This window comes from Ochotona princeps, chromosome X, assembly GCF_030435755.1.
Source record: "Ochotona princeps isolate mOchPri1 chromosome X, mOchPri1.hap1, whole genome shotgun sequence".
Classification (NCBI taxonomy): Eukaryota; Metazoa; Chordata; class Mammalia; order Lagomorpha; family Ochotonidae; genus Ochotona; species Ochotona princeps.
In genome coordinates, this window is record NC_080865.1 from 81,110,825 (window position 1) to 81,134,138 (window position 23,314).

Genomic DNA, 23,314 nt, shown 5'->3' on the forward strand with positions numbered 1-23,314 from the left:
TTTCAGTCCCTTTGCTTGGTCTCTTTCCCCTCCACCCACCAACTCCTTTGAGTCTGCAGGGTTTTCCTGAGCAGATTGTGGGCAGAGGCAAGGCCTCCGAGAACACACTTAGTCTCAGCTCCCCAAAGCCAAGGAAGCAGGATCTCGAGGGGATGCTAAGCCTGGGACACCATGGTTGCACAGCCCATGCACAGGTTACCTCTGGTTGCCAGCCTGCCTGCCTCAGCCTCTGGGGCCTGCTCAGAGTGGGTGCACAGGAGGAGAGAGAAACCACCTCCCTGGAGCAGCCCGTGACTTACTTTTTCTTCTCTTTGTCTCTTTTCAGAGTCTGTGAGCCTCCAGCCTGGGAACCCTGGGACTGGAGCAGCTCAGCCGCCGTCTTCCTCTGTTTGAAAGCATTCACTTCGTCATCCAGGGACTTCTTCTTGTCCTCCAGCTTCTTTTTCTCATCCTGGTGCAGTTTCTTGAGGCGGTCAAACTTCTCATGCAGCTGGCAGGAAGCACAGTGAATTGGGAATCAGTCCTTGACAGCAGCACCTAGCCCAGCTGAGCCCAGGGTGGGGACTGGCAGATTTGCAACCCTGCAGGATTCTGGGATTGCTGGACACATCCCTGCCCGGGGCTGCCGCAATGGTATCAAGAGTCATGCTCACCAGCGTGGAAAGTGTAATTTTGATAACCCAATCCATACTGGTGGTTTTTTTGTTTTTGTTTTTGGTTTCATCCCATGTGTTCTGAAGTTTTTGATTTCAGTTTCATTTATTCCAAATATTTTCTTTTCTCTTGTCGAATTCATCGCTGGCTCATATATTACACAGTGGCATCATTTTTCCCAAGACACTTTTGTGTTTCCTTTTTGTCACCCATGTGTTGGTTACTCAGTGGTGTGTTTTTTTCATGGTGCTGTAATTTGTTGTTGTGGCTGTTGTTCTAATTCATACCAGTTGTTGACATTATTGTATGGGTTCTCATTTATGGTAATGTATAGTGATGGAGTATTAGGGACTACCACATCCAGATGTGGGGGTACAATGCAACATGCATCCCTGCTTCCAAACAGAAGATGGACTCCCAATGAAACTGTTGGAAATGTGTAGACAATGGGACGCTGGACTGTCTGACACTGTCTGTACCAGCAATGTCGGGGCACACTTAAATAACAGACTGATGGAATTATGACTCCTTATGAAGGAATATATTATTGTAGCAACATGGAGAAAATCTGTTCAGGGTGGGATTTGTGTGGGGGGAATCCCAGTAGATTGTTTCACAAAATTCAAAATAAAAATATAACAAAAAAGAGGTATAAAGCAAAAAAAAAAAAAAAAGTCATGCTCAAGCTAGTTCTCTGCTCTTGTAACTTTCTCAAAGTGTCTGCTCCTGAATACAGTCAAGAACAAACTCAAACATTTTGTCTGAGCCCCTGGAATTACCCTGCATGGTTAATAATGTCAATGATAATAATACAACATTTATTGAGTGCTTATTAGAGACCAAGCCTTAATTTTTATAAGCAGTTTCTATTTTTGTCTTATGAGGAAATGGGTTCTGAGAAACTAAGGAGTTTGCCAAGGTCAACCTGGTCTTTAAAGGATTGTACAATAGGACTTCCCATATGTAAGAGGCCCCTGCCTGTTCCTTCCCCCCACAATCAAGAAGGAGCACCACAGTGCAGAAAAAACTTCAGCAGAGGCAAAGCTGGCTACAGGAAACACTTACCCTCAGACACAGAAATGAGGTATAAAAGGAAGTGAGTGCAGCAACCTCAACCTTAACCAAGGGGAGGCTTAACTAGCCATGAATACAACCAGAGTCCCTAGAGAAGAGCAAGGCTGTTTCAGTCTGCCATAGTCACAAGGGCATCAGAGAACAAGGGGCACAGATCAGCACAAATCTCTCTTAATGGCAGACACTGGGAAAGTCTAACTTTTCATTTTTGTTGGAGGCATTGAGAGAGTTCAGGATGCTGTGGCACGTGTAGTATGCCATGAAGAAGATTAATTCTCCAGGTCCTCCAGGTATCTGGGACTGTCACATCGCAAACTGCGCTGGATGATCCAGCTCTCCCCTGCTCACTTGGAGAGGGGCTATTGCTTGGGTTGCCCATTCATCACTTTAACCTGGCTTAGGTTCGTGTCCTCTACACCCTCCTTAAAAAAAAAAAAAAAGATTTATTTTTTTTTATTGGAGAGAATGATCAGATTTATGGAGAGAATGAGAGACAGAGAGAAAGATCTTCCATCCACTGGTTCACTCCCCACGTGGTCGCAACAGCTGGAGCTGAGTCAATTCGAATTTAGGATCCAGGAGTTTTTTCCTTGTCTCTTACGTGGGTGCAGGGTCCCAAGGCTTTAGGCCATCCTCTACTGCATTCCCAGGCCATAAGCATGGAGCTGGATGGGACGCAGAGCAGCCAAGATACAAACCGGCACCCATGTGGGATTCCAACACATTCAAGATGAGGATTTAGTCAATGATCTATTGTGCTGTCACCCCTGCCTTTTTAAAAAAGATTTGTTTTTATTGGAAAGGCAGATTTACAGAAAGACAGAAAAAAAAAGATCTTCCATCCACTAGTTCACTCCACAAAGGGCTGCAACAAACAGGATTGAACAGATCCAAAGGTAGGAGCCAGAAGCCTCTTCTGCGTCTCCTGTGTGGGTGCAGGGTCCCAAGGATCTGGGCCGTCCTCGACTGCTTTCCCAGGCCACAAGCAGGGAGCTGGATGGGAAGTGGAGCTGCTGGGACACAAACTGGCACCCATACAGGATGCCAGCACTGGCAGGTGGAGGATTAGCCAGTTGAGTCATCTTTGAGAGCTCCTCACCTCTCCTCTCAGAAGTTCTGGTTGACATTTGTCTTTCCCAAAGTGAAACCAAGGGAAAGTCGATCTCATATGGCTACAGCCTCTGGCTGTAAGCTTTGAGATCACAGTGGAGTGAAAGTAAAGAGACCTGGAATGTAAGGAAGAGCTTTCACTCTTACTTTGAGGCCCCAGAGAGCTGAAGTGGTAGCAGACATAGCCAAAGCAAGGTCTCAGGCTGGTTAATCTGGTACAGGTGAACTGGTACAAGAAACCTTGCACAAAATGCTATCCAGGGACTCACTATGAAGGTTTAGGAATCAGTTAAACAGTGAAAAGCCCAGACAGCCTATCAGATCACAGTGTAAAATCTGTCTAGTCTGGGTTAGGGCAATGACTCAACAGGACAATCCTTCACCTTGCAGTGCTGGCAGCCCATATGAGCACTGGCTCTAGTCCCAGCTGCTCCACTTCTGATCCAGCTCCCTGCTTATGGCCTGGGAAAGCAACAGAAGAAGGTCCAAAGCCTTAGAGCCCTGCATCCATGTGGGAGACCCAAAAGAAGCTTCTGGCTTTAAATGGGAATAGTTCAGTTCTAGCCATTGTGGCCATTTTGGGAATGAGCCAGTAGATGGAAGATCTTTCTCTCTATCTCTTCTCTCTGTAAGTCTGCTTTTCAAATTAAATAAATCTTTTTTTTTTCTTAAAGCGTACTACCTTGGTTCCAATTCCAGCTTCTCCTTCCATTCCGCTAATGGACACTCTGGGAGGTAGCAGGTGATGACCCCAGTCCTTGAGACCTCTTCACCCATATGAAAGAGCTAGATGAATTTCTGGGCTGCTAACTTTGGTCTGAACTCTCCTGGCCTATTATGGGCATTTGATGAGTGAACCACCGTATGGAAGATTTCTGGCTTTCTCAAGATGTCCAGTAACTTTTCTGTGACAGTGAAGATGCTCTCTGTGTGTTTCATTCTGATGGTCATGAGTTACATGAGGATTGGGCAGTGGAAATGTGGCTAATACGACTGGGGGACTGAGTTTTCCATTTTACTCTATGTTCCAAAATGGTTTAAATAGGAGATTTTAAATGTTTTCACCATGGGCCCGTCATGATGGTTTAATGGCTAACAAGCTCTGCAATCTCATGTGGGCCTCAATTTGTGTTCCGGCTGCACCACTTCCCATCCAGCTCCCTGCTTGTGGCCTGGGAAAGCAGTTGAGGACGGCCCAATGCATTGGGACACTGCACCCGCGTGGGAGACCTGGAAGAGGTTCCAGGTTCCCGGCTTCGGATCGGCGCGCATTGGCCCGTTGCGGCTCACTTGGGGAGTGAATCATCGGATGGAAGATCTTCCTCTCTGTCTCTCCTCCTCTCTGTATATATGGCTGTAATAAAATGAATAAATCTTTAAAAAACAAAACAAAAAAAAAATAAAATAAATCTTTTAAAAAACAAAATATGTTTTCACCACTCAAAAAGGATGGGAAGTGATAGGATTGATATAAACATCTTGATTTAACCACCCAGCAATGTAGGCAGATGTCAAAACATCACATTGTTTCTTACAAATGATACCTATTATTGGCCTTTAAAGCAATTTTAAGGGCAGGTGCTGTGGAACATCAGGTTAAGCCACCACTTGGGATGCCTGCATCCCATATCACAGTACCGGTTCGAGATCCAGTTGCTCTGCTTCTGTTCCAGCTCCCTGCTAATGTACCTGGGAAAGCAGCAGAAGATGGGCCAAGTGCTTGGGCCCCTGCCATCCATGTGGGAGATCAGGACAGTTGCAGGCTTGGGCCTGGCCCAGCTCTGACTGTTGAAGTCATTTTGGGAAATGAGTTACCACATGAAAAATTAATCTTTCTCTCTTTGTCCCTCTCTGTCACTCTGCTTTTCAAATCAACTCATCTTTTGAAAAAGAAATAAACATGATAGTTTCAAAATTTCAAAAGCAACTTAAAAGCCCCTGTGGCTACCACATGGGTCAGCATGGCTTTAGAGAACTGAGTAATACAGGATGGAAAGCACCCTGGCCTTGGGGAGTAGATGCCCAGCTCTCACAGCCCCCTCCCAAGGCTGCAGGGGTTGTGTCCAATCCCTACCCAGTGGCAGCTCTCTAGAAGCCACACCTAGCTTCCTTGCCCTTCTAGCCTGGCACCCCAGCTCATCCTTACCTCTTTCTCTGCTTCTTTGAGCTCCGCTTCTTTCTCTTTGACTCTCTGCACGAACATCTGTCTCATCTCCTCTTCTTTCTTCTGCAGCTCCCCTAGGAACTCATTCCGTTTGGCCTCATATGTCTCCTGTAAACTGCGAACGGGGTCAGGTTACTTTCTCTGTCTCCACGATGGCTCCTTCCTATGGCATCAAAACTGGGTCCCAAGAATTTCTTTAGGGTGCCTCTATCCTCCCTTCCCCTATTCCAAAAGGGTGCACAACACCAGAATTACAAGGGCAGCTGCCTTGGCACATGACACCAGGAGAAAGCTAAGACATCTGGCTCTGTAAATCTCAGTTAACAGAGGGCGAAACTGAGGTCCAGAGATATAAGATGACTTGCTCAAGACCACACAGTTCTTGGGAGGCGGAGCTGGGCTCAGCAACTGGGTCTCCTGACCCTTCTTCATCTGGGCCTTGCCCCCTGTACTGCACTGCCAGGCGCAGGCTCTGAAACTGATCGCAGTTCACTTGTTCAACAGACACTTGGTGGGAGTCTACCCCATGCTGAATGCTATGCTCCACCACTCAGCATCCAAAGGCATGGCCACTGTGCCTGCCAATAAGGAACTCACGGACTAGTGGGAGAAGCCTGGGCTTAAGGCTCCCTGGTCCACTCTGGTTTCATTAAAGAAATAGGAATTAGACTGGTACAGAAGAGCCAGAATTGTGCTTTCAAAGAAAGCAGCCTGAGTAACAGCACAAGTGGAGAGAGAATAGAACACTTGGAGAGCCACTACACTTCAATATGGCTAGAGGGTGTCATGAAAACTGCAGAGTAGGGAAAGGCGAGGTTTCTGGGTCTAGCTGGAAAAGCAGACACTGGAGACCGCAATAAAGAGTTGGGAGGCTGGTGCTGTGGCCCAGTGGTAAAAGCTGATGCCTGTGATGCTGGCATCCCATATGGATGCTGGCTATTGGATTTGGATTGGTTCAGCTCTTGCCATTGTGGCCATTTGGGGAATAAACCAGCAGATGGAAGATTTTCTCTCTCTCTCTTTCTCTCTCTCTCCTTTTCTCTCTGTAACTCTGCATTTCAAACAAAAATAAGATAAATCTTTTAAAAACATGCATTCATACATCAGGATGTCTTGCTTTGATACCTTGCTCTAGTTTCTGGATTCCTCTAACGTAGACCCTGGGAGGCAGCAGCCCAAATGATTCAGTTGCCTCTCCCCATCTGGGAAACCTGAATGGAGTTCCCAGGTCCTGACTTCAGTCTGGCTCAGCCCCTTATGTTGCCAGCATCTGGGAGTGAACCAGTGGATGGGAGCTATCTCAGGGACTCTCCAGATTTTCAAATGTAAGGGTGTTGGCATTGTGGCACAGAGGGTTGAGCTGCTGCTTGTGATACTCTCATCTCATGCCGAAGTGAGAGTTTGAGTTCCAGTTTTTTCACTGCTGATCCAGCTCCCTGCTGATACACCTGGCAGAGCAGGAGAGGATGGCCCAGGTGCTTGGGCTCCTGCCACTCATGGGGTGTGGGGCAGTTGGAGTTCTTGGCTCCTTGCTTTCACCTGGCCCAGCCTAGGCCATTGCAGCCATTTGGGAGTGAACCAGTGGACGGAATAGTTCTTCCTCTCTTTTTCAAATGAATAAATAAATACTTTTAAAACTTAAAAACTGTATGTATACTGAACAGTTTAGACTTTCCTTTTTGAGGACTTTTTAAATTTTTATTTGAAAGTATAGAGTCACAGAGACATCTTTCATCTGCTGGTTTGCTTCCCAAGTGTCCAAACTGGCTTGAGATGGACTGATTCAACAAACCAGAATCCAGGAGCCTCCTCTGGGTCTCCCACTTGGGTGCAGGGTCCTATAGCTTTGAGACATCTTCCACTGCTTTCCCAGGCCAGCCAGGATACGAACCAGCATCTATATAGGATGCTTGCACTGTACGCAGAAGCCTAGCCTACCATGCCATGGCACCACTCCCTGACTTTTTCTTGTCCTTATTCTCCAAACAACCATTTACATTAGCATTTACATTGTGTTAGGTATTGATACATAATATGTGCATGATCTAAATGATATAAGAATATGTGCACAAGTTACAGGCAAATAGTATTATAGGCATGATAAAGAAAGGGCCAGAGCATTTGCAGATTTTGGGATCTACGGGAAGGAGGGTCCAATCCCTGCCTCCGCCTACCTCCCCCCCCCACCCAGATACTGAGGAAATGACTGCTTAAAATAACTTCCTCCTTCCCAAGGGTGCCACACCTGTTGATAGGGCAGAGGCTAGCAAGAAAGGGCATAATTAAGGGAACGTTTCTACAGGATAAGAACAGTTACATGCAACATGGAAACAGAGGTCTTGGTATGAAAGGGAGGCAACCACGTAGCCAGGAAGAAGCGTACCTTCTCTTCCACAAAACGCACACACACAAAAAATAGCTGTTGGAGAGGAAGGAGAGAAGAAGCCATGGTGGCTCCCACAACACAGAGTCAAGCCTGCCTCTCTCCAAGCTCAGCAGATCCAGTGGACACTGTCCTTGCCTGCTTGGGAGCAAGGCTGTTTGTCCTGAAGCAGGCGAGCCCCCAAAGGACTGGCTCGCTAGGCCAGAGGCCAGCTCTCCACTGCAACAGGCTCTCTGGGATCTGCAAGACCACTGGAAGGCCTCTTCACCCACAAACATCCCTCTAACTTGCTTAGCGATGTGCTGTGGTTTCCAAGAGCTGGAAGGACAAGCCACAAGGAAGGAGAGCGCATGGTCATCTACAATCCAAGGCTGACATCACACATCATGCACACAGTTCAGCCACTTCCACTTGGTCTTTCACTCTCACCACATACTAGATTGCTTTTAGGATATTCCTGGAAAGCATCTTACATTCTGATTTAAGAAATACGCCAGTGATCCTTAGCAATCCATGATCAAAACAAAATTTACACTTGAACTTACAAACGTTAAGGACAGGGAATAAAGAGGCTGCAGTTTATCAACACATGTAACTATCTCAGAGCAGCACCACAGTGCCCTGGCTCCCCTGAAACAGTGGACAGAGCTAGTGGAACTGGCAGGTGTATTTCCCCTCCTCCTCCAGTCATAGCCTCCATCTTTTGCTTCCCCTGTGAATTCTACACCAGACTGTTTGGCTGGGCTGGGCTGGGCTGGGCTGGGCTGGTGTGACCAGTACCTGAAGGGTTTGCTGTCAGGGTCGGTGTCCTTGAAGCCCATCTCCTCCAGCTTACAGCGGCGATACAGCTCATAGTGCCTGGTGTGGGTTTGCTCCCGCAGATCCTCCATGTTGACCCGAATCAGCATCTCCCGCAGCTTCACAAAGTCGCAGTGGGCCTCATTCTCAACTGCACAGCAGGAGTGGGGGATTGAAAGCAAAGCCGGCAGAAGCAAAAATGGACACAAGAGAGAGGCAGGATGTCTAACAATGATATCATCTTGCAACCTGGGTACACAGAGCATTGCAAAGGTGTCTCCTAAATCGCCTTTATATTGAAAAGGCAAATGAAAAGTTAGAACAGTGGCAGCAGAGCAAAACTATCAATACCAAAAAACTATCTAAGAACACGCCCATAGTGCTGCAACCCAAAGGCATGTTTGCTCTGCATCACTTTGTGGACAACAGCTTAGGCACATCCAGCCAGTCAGATCGTCAACACATATTTGTGGAATCTCTGCTCCCAGGAATGTAGAAGGCACTGGAAATTTAAAAATGAATCATGGAGTCTTGCCCTTGGCAGTTTACAGTTTAGTAGAAAAACAGATGTAAATAGACAAATATAATATAATGAACAAATTACAAAAACGGAGTTCTAATCATCTTCACAATGAAAGCTTAGAAGAGGTAAGGTTTAAGAACTCCTTGGGGGTCCCCATGATGACTCAGTAGCTAAATCCTTGCCTCGCATGTGCCAGCATCCCATATGGGCACTGGTTCATATCCTGGCTGCCCCGCTTCCCATCCAGCTCCCTGCTTGTGGCTTGGGAAAGCAATAGAAGATGGCTCAAAGCCTTGGGACTCTCTAGCCTTTTAGGTGGCCTGGAAGAGGCTTCCTGGCTCCTGGTTCTTGACTTCAGATCAGTTCAGCTCAGCTCTGATCATTGCAGTCGTTTGGGGAGTGACTTGGTAGTGGACTAGCTCTCCTTCTCTCTGTACATCTGCCTTTCCAATAAAAATAAAATGAATCTTAAAAAAAAAACTCCTTGGGGAGGGACAGCTTTACAAGGAAAGCATTCCTAAGATGACTCTAGAAGGAAGACTAGCAATTTATCCAACACAGAAAGGAACACTCCTTGGAAGTTCTCAGTGGGGCGGGGAGTTGACCAAGGCACATAGCTAGCAAGCTGCAGAGTCAGGACTCAAACTCAGGCAATGTAGGGGAGAGGCACAGGCTACGAATAAGGGGTAAAGTGACGGTATTGATAGATGATGGTGACAAGGAGGGATATGATCCAAAGGTGTGGTCCTTCTACATGGTAAAAGCTTCCAAGGTGTGTTGTAGAGGTGGCTAATGGCCTGACAGCAGCAACAGTGAGCAGGAGAAAGTGGTCCCCACTTTCTGGCCTGAGGGAACAAGCTCCCTCCTTGAGAGAAGGTGGCAAAGATCTGCATGTGGGGCAGTGTCTGAGCATGACAGAGATGTGGACTGAGTCATAGCAAGGTGAGTTTTCAGCCAGAACAGAAGGAGGTCATGAGCAGTGTGCTCTGTTTGTGTCTGCGGAGGCATGACTCCTCTGTGTGGGATGGGGGTGTATGGCCTGACTGTGTAGCACCAGTGGAATCTGAGACGATGAGCACATCCAATCTCTCCAGATTCGATCTTGCAAGGTCTGGGTGAGGGTGATCGGGTAGAAAGGGGGTTCTGGGATCCAGGATCAAGCAGAATAGTGGCAGACTGGTGGTCAACAGAGTCATGTTCCCAAAGCACAACCTGACTCACATAACCCTTGTGCTTACGAACTACCGCATAGCAATAAAGTCCCAGGCCATCTGAGAATGTAAGATAACTTGTGTGGACTATGTGTGCTCTGTGACACCTGCACACCCATCTCTGGACAGTGACACCTAGTGGTCAGTGAGAAGACAGGCGAGTCCAATGCCCCTGCAGGCTGCCCAAGTGATGCACAACTTCTTCCTCATTCAGGCCCTATAATAGTCAACTTAGACTCACAACAAAAACTTTCTAAAGGCCCCGTTTTTTGGTTGGATACAGGGAAGTTCAAGCAGGAGGAAATAACTCATAGAATTATGCCTGCTGGGTTCTCTTCCTCTCATCTCAGATTCTTGTCTCCTAGAACACAATGTTATCCCAGGGTGAAGCCATTGCTGCAGAAACCATTTGTAAGTGTCTCTAGTGGAGCATCCCCAGCCCCAAATGGCAGAGAAGACAACTTAGCATGATTCTACTAGCCAGTCTGGTCCTATCTATTGAACATACAATGGGTCTATAGTGTACCCTAAAACACAGCACCACTCTTGGTATGTGATGTGGCTCTCTCACCATTCCCAGTTGGTTGTTTGCCCAGTATTCGGGAAAAGCTTATAGAGAAGCCACCATGCTCTTACCCGGTGCCAGTTTACAGTTGTAGACTCTGAGGACCAGAGATCCTCCCCCACCCATGGTCTAGGTCCTGTCTTAGTCACTGAACCAACCAGTCTTGAGGGTAATTGAACACGTGTCAGACAGACCACAAAAGGAACATTCCTGAGTGTTTATACACTATGTCTGAGGGTTTTTTTCCTAAAAAATTATGAAATAATCATAGATAAAAAGACTGTATGAAATGTGTGTGAGGAGACTTAAAGGTCTGGGGACAATGGAATTCAAATACAAATTTGAGGCCTGGTGTTGATGGCTCATCAGATTAAGCCACTACCTGCAACACTGACACCCCACAATGGCAGTTTTTGTGCCAGTGACTCTGCTGTCAATCAGCTCCCGGTTTAACGCATCTAGGAAGTCAGCAGAAGTTCCCTCGATGGGAGACCTACTTGGAGTGCCAAGCTCATGCTGCTGTGACCATCTAAGGAGTAAATGATGGATAGAAGTTATGTCTCTCTGTCACTCTGCCTTTGAAACATTTTCAAAACAATTTACTTGGGGACCCGGCGTAGTAGTCTGGTGGCTGAAGTTCGTGGATTGCATGTGCCAGGATCCCATATGGGTGCGGGTTCTAATCCCAGCAGCCCTGCTTCCCATCCAGCTCCCTGCTTGTGGCCTGGGAAAGCAGTTGAGGACGGCCCAAAGCCTTCGGACCCTGCACCCGTGCGGGAGATCTGGAGGAGGCTACAGGCTCCTAGCTTCGGACTGGTGCAGTTCTGTCCATTGTGGCCACTTGGGGATTGAGTCAGTGGACTTTCTGTTTCTCTTTCTCTCTGTATATCTGCCTTTCCAATAAAAATAAATAAATCTTTAAAAAAATTACTTGGGTATAAAATATTTTAAATTTTTTTTTTGTTTTCATAATATACATCATCCAGGAACCTTTTTTTAAATTTATTGTTATTACAAAGTCAGATATACAGAGAGGAGAGACAGAGAGGAAGATCTTCCGTCCGATGTTTCACTCCCCAAGTGACTGCAACAGCCGGTGCGCCGATCCAAAGCTGGGAGCCAGGAACCTCTTCCAGGTCTCCCACGCGGGTGCAGGGTCCCAATGCATTGGGCCGTCCTCGACTGCTTTCCCAGGCCACAGTCAGGGAGCTGGATGGGAAGTGGAGCTGCCGGGATTAGAACCGGTGCCCATATGGGATCCCGGGGCTTTCAAGGTGAGGACTTTAGCCGCTAGGCCACGCCGCCGGGCCCCATCCATGAACTTTTGAAGAGACTCTTTGTATGTGCAATTTAAAGAACATAATAATCATAATAATAAACCCTAATACAAGTATTTCATAACCCAAGTTAAATAGTAGTAGAAGGTTGAAAACTGCAGTGTGCTCCTTCACAGTGTTAGGCCTCCTATCCATGCTCCACGCCCTCTGGCAATGACACCCACTGCCCTGGCTTTGTGCTTTCATTCCTTTGTCTTCTTGACAGTCTTACCAGTGTGTCTCTGAAAGTGTATCCCTTGGCCACTGTTGCCTCCTTTCAGAATTCCCATCAATGTGCCCTACAGTATGTACTCTGATTGACTTAGCTTTGCTGTAATTTTCTTTTTTTTTTTTAAAGATTTATTTATTTTTATTGCAAAGTTAGATATACAGAAAGGAAGAAAGACAGATGGGAAGATCTTCCGTCCGTTGATTCACTCCCCAAGTTGCCACAATGGCTGGATCTGCACCAATCCGAATACAGGAGCCTGGAACCTCTTCCAGATCTTCCCCGTGGGTACAGGGTCCCAAGGCTTTGGGCCGTCCCAGGCCACAGGGAGGGAGCTGGATGGGAAGTGGGGCTGCTGGGATTAGAACCCGCACCCATATGGGATCCTGACATGTTCAAGGCGAAGACTTCAGCTGCTAGGCTACCGCACCAGGCCCAGCAGCGCATTTCTGAGGCTCATTCATGGAGATGTAACTGTAGCTCACTCATTTTTCCTTTTTTCACTTCTGTATAACACCTCATTATGTCAAAGCTTCAGCACAAACAATACTGCTGAAAACATCCTGGTGCTCAGATTTATTTATTTATTGGGCAGGTATGCACACTTTTTTGTTTTCCTAACCTGGCTTTTGTTTTTGGAGGGCTTTTGCCATTAGAGACAAAAGGAATATGTTTACTTCAGAGAATCCAGGTAGGGAGTTGAGAGCTTGCTAGCGCCCCCCTGTGGCTGTTTGAGATGCAAGCGGAATGAAAGGAGACGGGGCAAGTTAGAGATTTGTCATAGATAGTGGCTGGGGACAAGAATAGAGACAGAGGGGCTCCCTTCTCACTTACCCTGCACTGTGCCCCAAGGGTACTGTCGCGCCTTCATCATCTTGTTGCCTATTTTCAGTTCTTCTGTGCTACCGATGACCGCAAATGGCAGGTGGGCCTGAAACAGAGAACAAACAAAAGCTTGGGGTTGAAGAGAAAGGCAGTGAGCAGGCCCTAGTCCCCAGGGCCTCTGCAGTGGCCCTCACTCTCACCATTGCCAAACTCCTGAGCTCTGTGTCTGTGTGTGAGAGTGTGTAATGTGGAGTTGGATCAGCGTCCTTGTTCAAGCTTTTGCTGCTCAGAAACCCCCAACAGAAGCCCACAACAACATAGCCCAATGCACAGGGCATAGAGAAATGAGCAGAGCGACCAATTTGCAAGCTGTCTACTTTCCCCAGCTACTGTTGAGGGAAAAGCCTTCAGGAGGCGAATGAGCAGGACTGAGGGCATTATGTGAGACAGAGAGGGTGAAGGAAAAGCAAACAGCTAGAATCACTGGACCCCAAGAAGGTTCTTCAGAGCAGAACATGGGATTTCATCTGGAGTGCAGCCCCAGCACAACCACTGATCCCTCCAGGGCCTTGGCCACCAGCCGAAGCTGCTCCGCCTTCACTCTCCTTTCTCAGCTGCTCGCAGATGATCATCTGCAGCCCATCCCCCATCCCTTCCAGTCCACTGACTGTCCCCGAAACAGGGACATGGAAAAGAGGGCATCAGAAAGCTATGGCTATGAAAGGTGGATGTGGAACATGTCAGTCCTAATAGACTGATCAACGGGGAAATCAGGCAAGTGACACACAGGGCATTTGGGGAGCCCTAAATTGTCGTCAACACTGCCCAATGGCCTGAGCATCTCCATGGTGACCAGCTGGCTCTGAAGGGCCACACTCAGGGACTTCAGACGTGCCAGAAGGCTCAACTCCACCTTCCAGCACTTTCCAGGAAAGTGAGTCCCCTGCAGAGATGCCAAAGCTTCAGGCACATGACACACAGGAGCTGCGGTGCAGTGGCTGCAGAGGCTAGACAAGGCAGGAGGTGAGAAAGGGCAACCATGCCCTGCTAGACCTGTGCACTGTGGGCTTGAAGCCAGAAGTGACGGAGGAGATGTGTAAAATGAGAGGTACTTTTTTTCTGGACTCTGGACAAAGCAAAGAAAAAAAAAACCTAAGGAGGAAAGAAAGGTATGACATATGCAATCTTCCCTGGGGCCTACTATTTTTCTGCCAACCGCTATCATCCATTAGAAAGACAGGGTTGCTTGCATCCCATCTTCCTCAAATGGCTGGCACTGGATCCCTGGAGCTCTGTCCCCACTCTCAGATACACAGCCCACACCAAGCCGGCCTCAGAGGCCTCCCAAGACCTCCCACAGCACACTGCATCGCCACTGGCCTCAGCACCTATTCTGCTAAGCATATGCAAGGGGAGTATTTCCCGACACTCCTGTTTCATTTGCTTCTAAGAACAGCCTTGAGGGTTGTGATTATAGACCCCATTCGTGATTTGGAGGCATTGGGACACAAAAGAGTTAAATGAGTCACCCTCCCACCCCTAACCCAGTTCCTAACCCCAGGCCCAGTTCTTGCTGAGGAGGAGTGTGACCCACCCACCATACAGTGGCTGCCTGCCTCTCCCAGGCACCCAGGACTGGCCTGCCCTCTGCTTCATTGTGAACTGCCATCTACAGGAAGTGAGCTAACTGTGACAGGCAAGAAGTTACGGGGACTAGGGTCTAGCTGCATGTCCTGTTGCCCTCGACAGATGGCTGTAACACCCGGGAAGGAGATGAGCAGAGCAGGGAAGAGATACACCTTCCAAGCACACTCCCAGCTCCCACCCATGCCATCCGAGTCTGAGGCCAGGCTTTTCTGCTTGCATTTTTTTTTTAAGCCAGATCCTTGCAAGTGAATGACAGGAGTCACATTTTCACAGGAGTGGGCCCCGAGAGGAGACTCTGATGCAAGGTGGTATTGCTGCTGACACAAGCTCCTGGAGGGGAGACTCCATGGAATGCTCTCACTCTGGCCTCCCAGGGAGAGGCCTGCCTGTCAGGTCTCCCAACCCCAGAAAACCCCAAAGGTGGTCTCAGGCCTACCCTTGGGAAGGTGTGCTCAGATTCAGTATGCGTCTGCATCTGTTTGATGCTACTACAACAAAATAACTGAAGCTGGGCAATTTATAAAGAACACCAGTGTATTTCTCATGGTCCTGGAGGTTAGGAAGTTCAAAAGCAAGGTGCCAGCATTCAGTCTGGGCTGCATACTCACATGGCAAAAGGCAGAATGGCGAACTAACCAAAGCCTCTTTTTTTTTTCCTTTAATTTGAAAGGTGGAGTGAGGGGAGATCTTTCATCCACTAGTGCACTCCCCAAAATCTCACAGCAGTCAGAGTTGGTGCAGGTTGAAGCCAGGAGCCCAGCACTACATCTGTGTCTTGCACATGGGTAGCAGGGACCCAATCCCTTGAGATGGCATCTGTTGCCTCCCAGGGTAGGGAGAATGGAGAGAATGAGGCAGAATGGAGGTGGAGGCAGAACTCAATCCCAGGCACTCAACCCTAGCAGCAGCTTCATTGCCGCCCCAAGCACCTGTGCCTGCTGCTCCTTTTAGAAAGCTTTCATACCTCCTGACAAGGAAGCAGCCCTCAGGGGCTGATCATTGCATCTTAATGCTATCATGTGGGTACCACCTGAAGCTTAAAGGAATGTATTCAAACTCCAATACTCCCTTTTATTGTCCTGTGTCTATCTTAAACTCCTCTTGATCCACTTAAAGTGCTCCATAGTCTTCTTGGCATGATTTGATTCTCCTACTATGCCCATCAGGTCTGTGAGGCTGGATGACTGTTCTGTTGAGCCCAGTAAAGGCTATCACGACCCTCTACTTCTCTTCGGATGACAGCATCCTGATGGGGCCTTGGCTTCCTCCTAGGGTGGACAAGCGCTTCCCTGCTGTAGTCGTCCCTTTTTCAGGCTCCTTAGCTGTAGAGCTGGAGGGAGGATAATCAGTTTCTGATAAAGACCGCTGCCCAATTTGCTTTCGAGTCAACCCTTAGCGATTCCTCCAAAAGGAATCCTTGACTGACAATAGGTTGAAGTCCCGTTAGGCCAATCCTAAGCTGGAAATGCGTTTGAACCCACCTAAGCTATGACACACCCTTACTGAGCAACATGGGACACTATTAGAACCTCGCTTGCTGCCCTGGTGATTGTGACACTGACAGGGAGCTATAGCTGCTGTCACTGTCCAGCATTGCAAGACAGGATGACACTGCACACTGCTAGCCCAGGAAAGATACAAGCTCAGATTCTGAAGTTATGCTTTCCACTGAATGCGTATCCCTTTTGCACCACCGCAAAATAGAAAAACCATTAAGGCAAATCATTGTAAGTTGCGGAGGGGAGGGGAGGGCAGCATTTGCACATGCAAACAGTCAAAATAATACTACTATCTCAAGAAAAGGGATAGACTTGTATCTGGGGTCTCCCTGCACCCCCAAATGATCAGCCATGTGCTCTCACTGGACCCAAATGTCTTTTGTGTGGGGTCAACTCCAAGACCTCAAAAATAGCTTAGTTAGGGACTGAAGCAGTGACATGACATGCTAATCCTCTGCCTGCCAGTGCCAGCATTCCATATAGGCACCAGTTTGTGTCTCGGGTACTTCCAATCAGTCTCCCTGCTTATAGCCTGGGAAAGCAGTAGAGATGGCTCAGGTTCTTGGGCCCCTGCACCCATGTGGGAACCCTGGAAGAAGCTCCTGGCTTCCAATCAGCCCAGCTCTAACTACTGTAGCCACTTGGGAAGTAAGCAACGGATGGAAGATCTCTGTCTCTTCCTCTCTGTGTAAAACTAATTTTCCAAGAAAAATAAATTGTTTAAAAATGATAGTTTAGTTGAATAATTGGGCTTACTTCTGTTCCCTGGCATGATTTGAGTCATTCAAAGATTAGCTTTAAATTTAAACAGCTTAGCAATTTTTAATATTAAAATCTATACCTTCAGAGAGGTATAGATCATGGGTTATAAGCAAACAGCATGCAAGAAACTCTCTCTCCTTTGTCCTATCCACCCCTTCTCTCATCTGAAATAAGATTTTGCTGAGTCTTTCCTAAGCACAGTGGGAGGCTGTGATTTCACTACTCACATTTCTTGCCATAAAATCTAGTGGTAAGGGCAGGTGATTGGCCTAGTGGCTAAGCTGCCAGTCGGCAAGCCTGTGTCCCACACAGGAGCCCCAGCTCCAGACTCTAGTTTCTGCTAATGTACATCCTGGGAGGCAGCTCAAGTGACTGGGTCTCTGCTACCCAAGCAGAAAACCTACGTTGAGTACTCAGTTCTTAGTTTCAGCCTGGTCCAGTCCTGACTGTGTTTGGGGGAGTGAACCCTCTCTCTGTGTGTCTGTCACTGTGTCATAACTGTCAATGTTAGTGGTGAACAATGAAATAGCTGCATAAACTCCACTTGGGCAACAGACTTCTCAAACCTCTTCCAATCTAGTTCCCATTATGACTGGTTGGGATGGCTGAAGCTGTGGAGCTGGAGTATAGTCCAGAATTGAAAGGCTACTGTCCATTTTTCCTACCACCCAAGCTTAGGTCTCTGATGATGTAGTCTCACACATCATGGCTTGTCTGAAGAACCTGAGAGCTTCCTTTCTTTTAAAGATTTATTTATTTGAAAGGAAGAGAGGAACACACACACACAGAACTTCCATCTACTGGTTCACTCCCCAAAAGGCTGTAACAGCCAGAACTGGGCCAGGTTGAAGCAAGGAGCTTCTTCCAGGTCACCTATGCGGGTGACAGGGGCTCAAGTAGTTGGGACATTCTCTGTAGCTTTTCCAAGAGTGTTAACAAGGAGCTGGATTGGCACTGGAGCAACCAGGACTCAAACCAGCCTCCTTATGGGCCGACAGCATTGTTATAGGCCATGGTTTAATGCACTGAGCCATAATGCCAACCCTGAATTCTGGGAACTTTTGACACAACTGTTGTGGTAGCAAGCAGGCTAAAGAATCCCATGTTTGTGTTATACAGCAGTGACTTCTCAGCCTTTGCCCATCACAACTCATGTAATGTGGAGCATTCGCAGGCCGACTCTTCCCACAGCTATGTTTGATTGCAGGCACACTAGCAATGATGGCCCTGTTCTCTTTCCCACTCATAAAACTGTGGCAAACTACAAAGAAGTGAGTGGTGAGTGATGTCACTACAGGCATAACACTGAATCCACTTGAATTGCATTTTTCAAAATAAAACACAGGCAAATTAGGAAGAGTCACAAAGAACCGCATAACCTTGTCCCAGTTTTAACAGCATGGCGAAGAGCAACTGCTTCAAAGTATAGACAGTGTCCAGCCTGGAGAGTGAGCATGCCAGAGGCTCCAACAGGAGGCCAGAGTTGAGCTAGGAACAGAGCCCAGTGTGGCTGTCACTCCTAACCCACGGTTAGGTGACTTGCAGTTCTGTGTGACATCTTGAGGTTACTGATAACTCTTAGTTCTATTTCTTTTCAGCAACGCCAACTGCAAGCTACAAAGCTGTTTGCTGACCTAGGGAATCCATGGGCAAGATCTCTATGGGGGACACCTAGATGACACTTGTCCCCAGGCCTCCCTTCTGCTGCAGCCTAGCACCCTTGCAGGCCATCTCATCAGAATGCCCTGGCTGCTCATGAGGGCAAGCACTCAGCTTTTTCTCCCCCTACTTTTGTCAATACCCACAGCCAATCATGGAGGATACAGCTCCACCTACCAAAATCCCCTTAGCCTCACCCTTGAGCCCAACTTGTCAAAGATGATGACAGACTTTTAATAACAAACATCTCCTGACTGTGCTGACAGGCAGGAGGCCAGGCGAGACAATGCCTTGCCGTGCTGCTGTGTTGGCCAGTTTCTAGGAGGTGATTACAGCCCAGTGCTGTAATGACAATTGAAGAGGGCAGCGGTGGCAGAAAAGTTTTCTAAAAATGGCTTTTATTATGAGGCTTTCCTGAGTTTGGCTCTACCCAGGCATTATGTCATTAGGAAAAACTGATGCCTCTCAATAGAGAACAAGAAGTCTGCGCCCAAAGCAGAGGCTTTCTGAAAGCTATTAGCTGTCTCCTTGAGATCACAACATTGAATGTTTCACAGCGACAGCATCAACACTTTGTAAAGGCGCACGAGCACATGTTTGCCTCTTTTATTACTCATTCTTCTAGGAGGGGGTGGGAGAAGCCACCCGGCTGTGTTATTCATTCACTCCTAATAAAACAGAGCAGAGCCCTAATATTTAAAAAGAACATCTCTCTAGGCAGCGCGAAGTTGGGGGCTATCCACCAGGTTAAACTCTTGGGGCAGAGGGCTTGGTGATCTGAATGCAGACTGGCACTGAGCCTACTTGGCAGCCTTTCCTGTCTTTACTGCACCAAGCATTCTGGTGTTGTTTTGATCAGAGACACAGACTATTGCCTGCAGACCCATGGGGTCTCTCTAACCTGGAATCACAGAAGGATCCAGGAGATGGGTAGAAGGAGGGGGTTTCATTTCCCTGCTTTGTACTCTTCCCAGAGCTGGCCTCTGCCGTTCCCTTATTCTCTGGCCAGCAATCGCTGCACCTATGAGGCTTAGCAATGGCCAGCACCCAGAAAGAAGCGATATCTTGGATCTGGCTCCTCCCACCAATACCTGAGGCTTGATCCTTTAAGGGTCAGCTACATGAAGATGTAAGGAGAACATGCTGTGCTGCTGATATGTAAAATTATAGCCATAAAGAGAAAATGATCGGCAACTACTTAGGTTGCCTTGCACCCAGGCAAGTGTTACACTGCTGGGAGAAAACCAGCCAATAGCTGATGGGCATGCAGGACCTGGTTAATGCCAAATTTGGGTTAACTATACCGGTGTGCCAGCATAGTTGCTTATTATTATTATTTTTAAAGATATGTGGGTAAGGTGGGGAACTCTGGGCCGGGACACACCACCCCATCCCCCAGGTGGGGGAACTTCAGATTGCCTGTGAAAGGGGGTCTGGAGATATATTGGAATAGAAACAGCTGAACACGTTTGACAGGGGAAGAATGACTTCTGGGATCTTCCATGGACCAGGGCCACTACACTTGTAGGTAAGTGAGGGAGCTGAGATGGAGTAATTTAGAGGGGGGAAACTGCAGGACATGTCTGGGTCAAGGCAGGGGCTCAGGCTAGGCTAAATAGCATTGCCTGACACACACAGAACCTGGGACTTGGGGGCGTGCATGTCTGGGCCAGCTTCAGAACTCACCTGTGAGTGTCAGAGCTAGGGGTGGGCCACATCAGGCTGGGTAACAGCACCCACCAGAACACGAGAGAACTAGGTCAGGGGGCAGATTCTGTAGGGAAATTGTGGGCTCACCTCTGTGGGACTGCAACATCCACAGGTTTGTATAGAGAGCCAGGTTGGGCCAGGCTGCGGCACCTGCTGACACATGCAAAGGCCAGGACTGAAGGTAGACTGTGCCAAGCAAGGCCATGACACTCACCAACACCGTGTGTTTGGTTTGGGGGCATGTCAGAATGGACTAGGCTCTAGCAACGCCTGGTGCTCGCAAGAGCCAGAATGGGTGTAGGACAGGTTGCAATAGGTCGTGACACCTGTGTGTTTGCATGAGAACTGGGTCTGGGGGTGGGCCAGGATAGGTTAGGTTGTAGAACTTACCACCTAGAGCTTGAATGGGTACAGACTAGTTGGGTTAGGCCACAGCACCTGCTGGTTAGCACGAGGACTGGGTGCAAGTCGTGTCAGGCTGGGCCACAGCACCCACCAGTACACATGAGATCTGGGGCTGAAAATGGGTCTTGAAGAACTTCCCTGCTTGGAGTGGGCCTGGTAAGAAAACTCAGGGACTCACTGGATTGCTGCTTCCACTGGAGAGCATGACAGCTGGGACTGAGGGCAGGCTGGTGTGTGGGCAAGCCAGGCTTGCCTAGGCTGCTGCACCTGCTAGCATGCATGAGAGCCAAAATGGATACAGGGCAGTTAGGCTAGGTGGCAGCACCCAATGGCAAGTGCCAGGACAGTTTGAATCATGTGAGGCTGTATCACAGTATCCTCTGGCAAGCATAAGACACGGGGCTTGGAATGTGCCTGGTAGAGGAACTGTGGGGACTCCCCTGTTGGGCTGAAGCTCCTGTTGATGACCATGAGAGCCAGTGCTGGGTTGGGATAGGTTGGTCAAGGCAGCAGCACCTGTTGGCATATGTGTAGGCTGGGTCTGGGGTGGGTCAGGCTGAGCTAAGGTGTAGCACACATGAGTGTGCACAAGAACCAGATGTGATGTGGGACAGACTGGGCTAGGTGGTAGCACATGCAAAAACTGGGGCTGGGGGTGGACCCTCATGGGGATTATTGAGACTCACACTGACTGGGTTGTGGTATCTACTGGTATGTGTGAAGACCGAGTTTGTTGTGAGCTAGGCTGGGTTGGGCTGGGCTGCAGCACCCATCAGTTCGTGTGAGAGATCAGGCTGGGAGTAGAACCGACCAGGCAGCTCTACCAGTATTTGTGTTGGCTGGTGCAAGTGACAGGCTGAATCTCATCCTGCTCTGGCTGGTACACACAAGAGTCAAGTCTGAGGTCAACCCAAGAGAGGTTTCTTGAAGGATTCCCCAACTAGACCACTGAACTCAAATTCTGGCCACAGGCAAAATCACAGTACATGAGGACTGACCTTGGAGTGCATATGTTAGGCCTGGGTCTCCTCAGTTGCTGATACCTATGCAGTGGACAGCATGCCCAGATGCACTTGGGGGACATGACAGACACCTCATTTAGCCCAGCAGGATGGAAAGCAGAACAGACTGGAGCACACTCCTGGCCAAGCTTAGCAATGTGCTCCTGGGTCTGTGATGCACTGAGGTAGACTTGGTTAACCTTGGAAAAATTTTCTCAATCCTGGTACAATGAAACCAATGACATCTCAAAACTATCAAAACCACTCAAGTAACAACAGCCTTGAAATACTCTTCCTCACATTGGGGTCTTTAAGGCATCATCAAATGACTGTTTCCCTCCCCTTCCCCCTTGCAGACACAGGAGAAAAAAATGAAACATTTTATCCCACTCACCTTTCTCTATATCTGTCCTTCCCTACCATAATTGGAGACTCACACAGGTGTGCATCTCTCTTAACTACGTAAACAATATTAAAAATAATTTCCTTAAAAAAGAGAAAATAATCACAGAGTTGAACAACCCCCACCTCTACTGCCCCACTCCCACTCACATTCATGGTTCCATTGATCTCTGCCACCGACTCATCATCCGTAGGGAACTGATAGATCTGGACCCCGTTGCTGACAAGTTCACTGGTGATTTTGATTTTGAATTTTGTGAGCTCACTCTTAGATATGGCATCTGATTTGGCAATTATGGGGATGATGTTGACCTAGGGAAAGAAGGAACAAAATGGGGTCACTGGTAGCAACTTGCAAGTGACGGCAGTATGACCTAGGACTCTCCGAGAAGTTCATCCCAATTGTTGGGGATGATCACCTCTGCAGCAAAACAACAATACCATCGCTAGAAACAAAGGGGATTTACCTATCATGTGCTGGGTACTAAGCCAAGTATTTTAAATGAATTAACCCAATTAATCCTGAGAGATTAATATCCAGGAGAAATGATTACTGTTATCTTACCAATGAGGAGTTGAGGAGGCATTGAGAGGTTCAGTAACTTGTCCAAGGACAAAGAACAGGCAAACAGAAGAACCAGGCTTGAAATTCAAGTTTACTGGGCCTAGTGTGATGGCTCAATGGCTAATTCTCCACTTTCAAGAGCCAGCAGCCCATATGGGCTCCGATTTGTGTCCCAGCTGTTCCTCTTCCTATCTGGCTCCCTGCTTATGGTCTTTTTTTTTTTTAAGATTTTATTCATTTTTTAAAAAGATTTATTTATTTTTATTGGAAAGTCAGCTATATAGAGAGGAGAAGACAGAGAAGACTTCTTCCAGATCTCCCACGCAGGTGCAGGGTCCCAAGGCTTGGGCCGTCCTCCACTGCTTTCCCAGGCCACAAGCAGGGAGCTGGATGGGAAGTGGAACATCCAGGATATGAACCAGCACCCATGTTGGATCCTGGCAGTTACATGGTGAAGACTTTAGCCACCAAGCTACCGGACCTGCAGGCTTATAGTTTTAACTATCAGCTGCCTACCTGGTCAATCCAAGGTGATGAGCTATGAGATATCTTGGAATCAAGGTCATTGACTCGGTGATCGGAAGTAGAAATATAGCTTTGAATCCATTTCTGCCAAGGGTGGAAGTGGGCACTCCTTGCTGACAGTAAGTTGTCCCAGCACAGTAAGTACAGCTTCAACCAACTGTGATACAGACCCACATAAGAGATGACAGGAAATGGACTAGTCCAGTTAGGTAAAGACTGTCTCAGTTACTTATCTGATCGGAAACTCATACAAAGGGAGTTATATTGCTTGAGTCTCATGACTCAAT

The 23,314-nt window shown here is 47.9% G+C and overlaps 1 protein-coding gene across 7 annotated transcripts in view; it reads right to left on the minus strand.

Annotated features, from left to right (window-relative positions):
- SEPTIN6 (septin 6) overlaps positions 1–23,314 on the minus strand; it is a 74,790-nt gene that overhangs the window by 10,088 nt on the left and 41,388 nt on the right. For all 7 annotated transcript variants that reach the window (XM_004587643.2, XM_058659116.1, XM_058659117.1 and 4 more), the window contains 5 exons: positions 22,088–22,249; positions 12,862–12,958; positions 8,166–8,334; positions 4,985–5,117; positions 300–490 (listed from right to left, as the gene is read on the minus strand). In XM_004587643.2, coding sequence (XP_004587700.1) covers positions 300–490; positions 4,985–5,117; positions 8,166–8,334; positions 12,862–12,958; positions 22,088–22,249 — 752 coding nt within the window. The remainder of the gene's footprint in view (positions 1–299; positions 491–4,984; positions 5,118–8,165; positions 8,335–12,861; positions 12,959–22,087; positions 22,250–23,314) is intronic.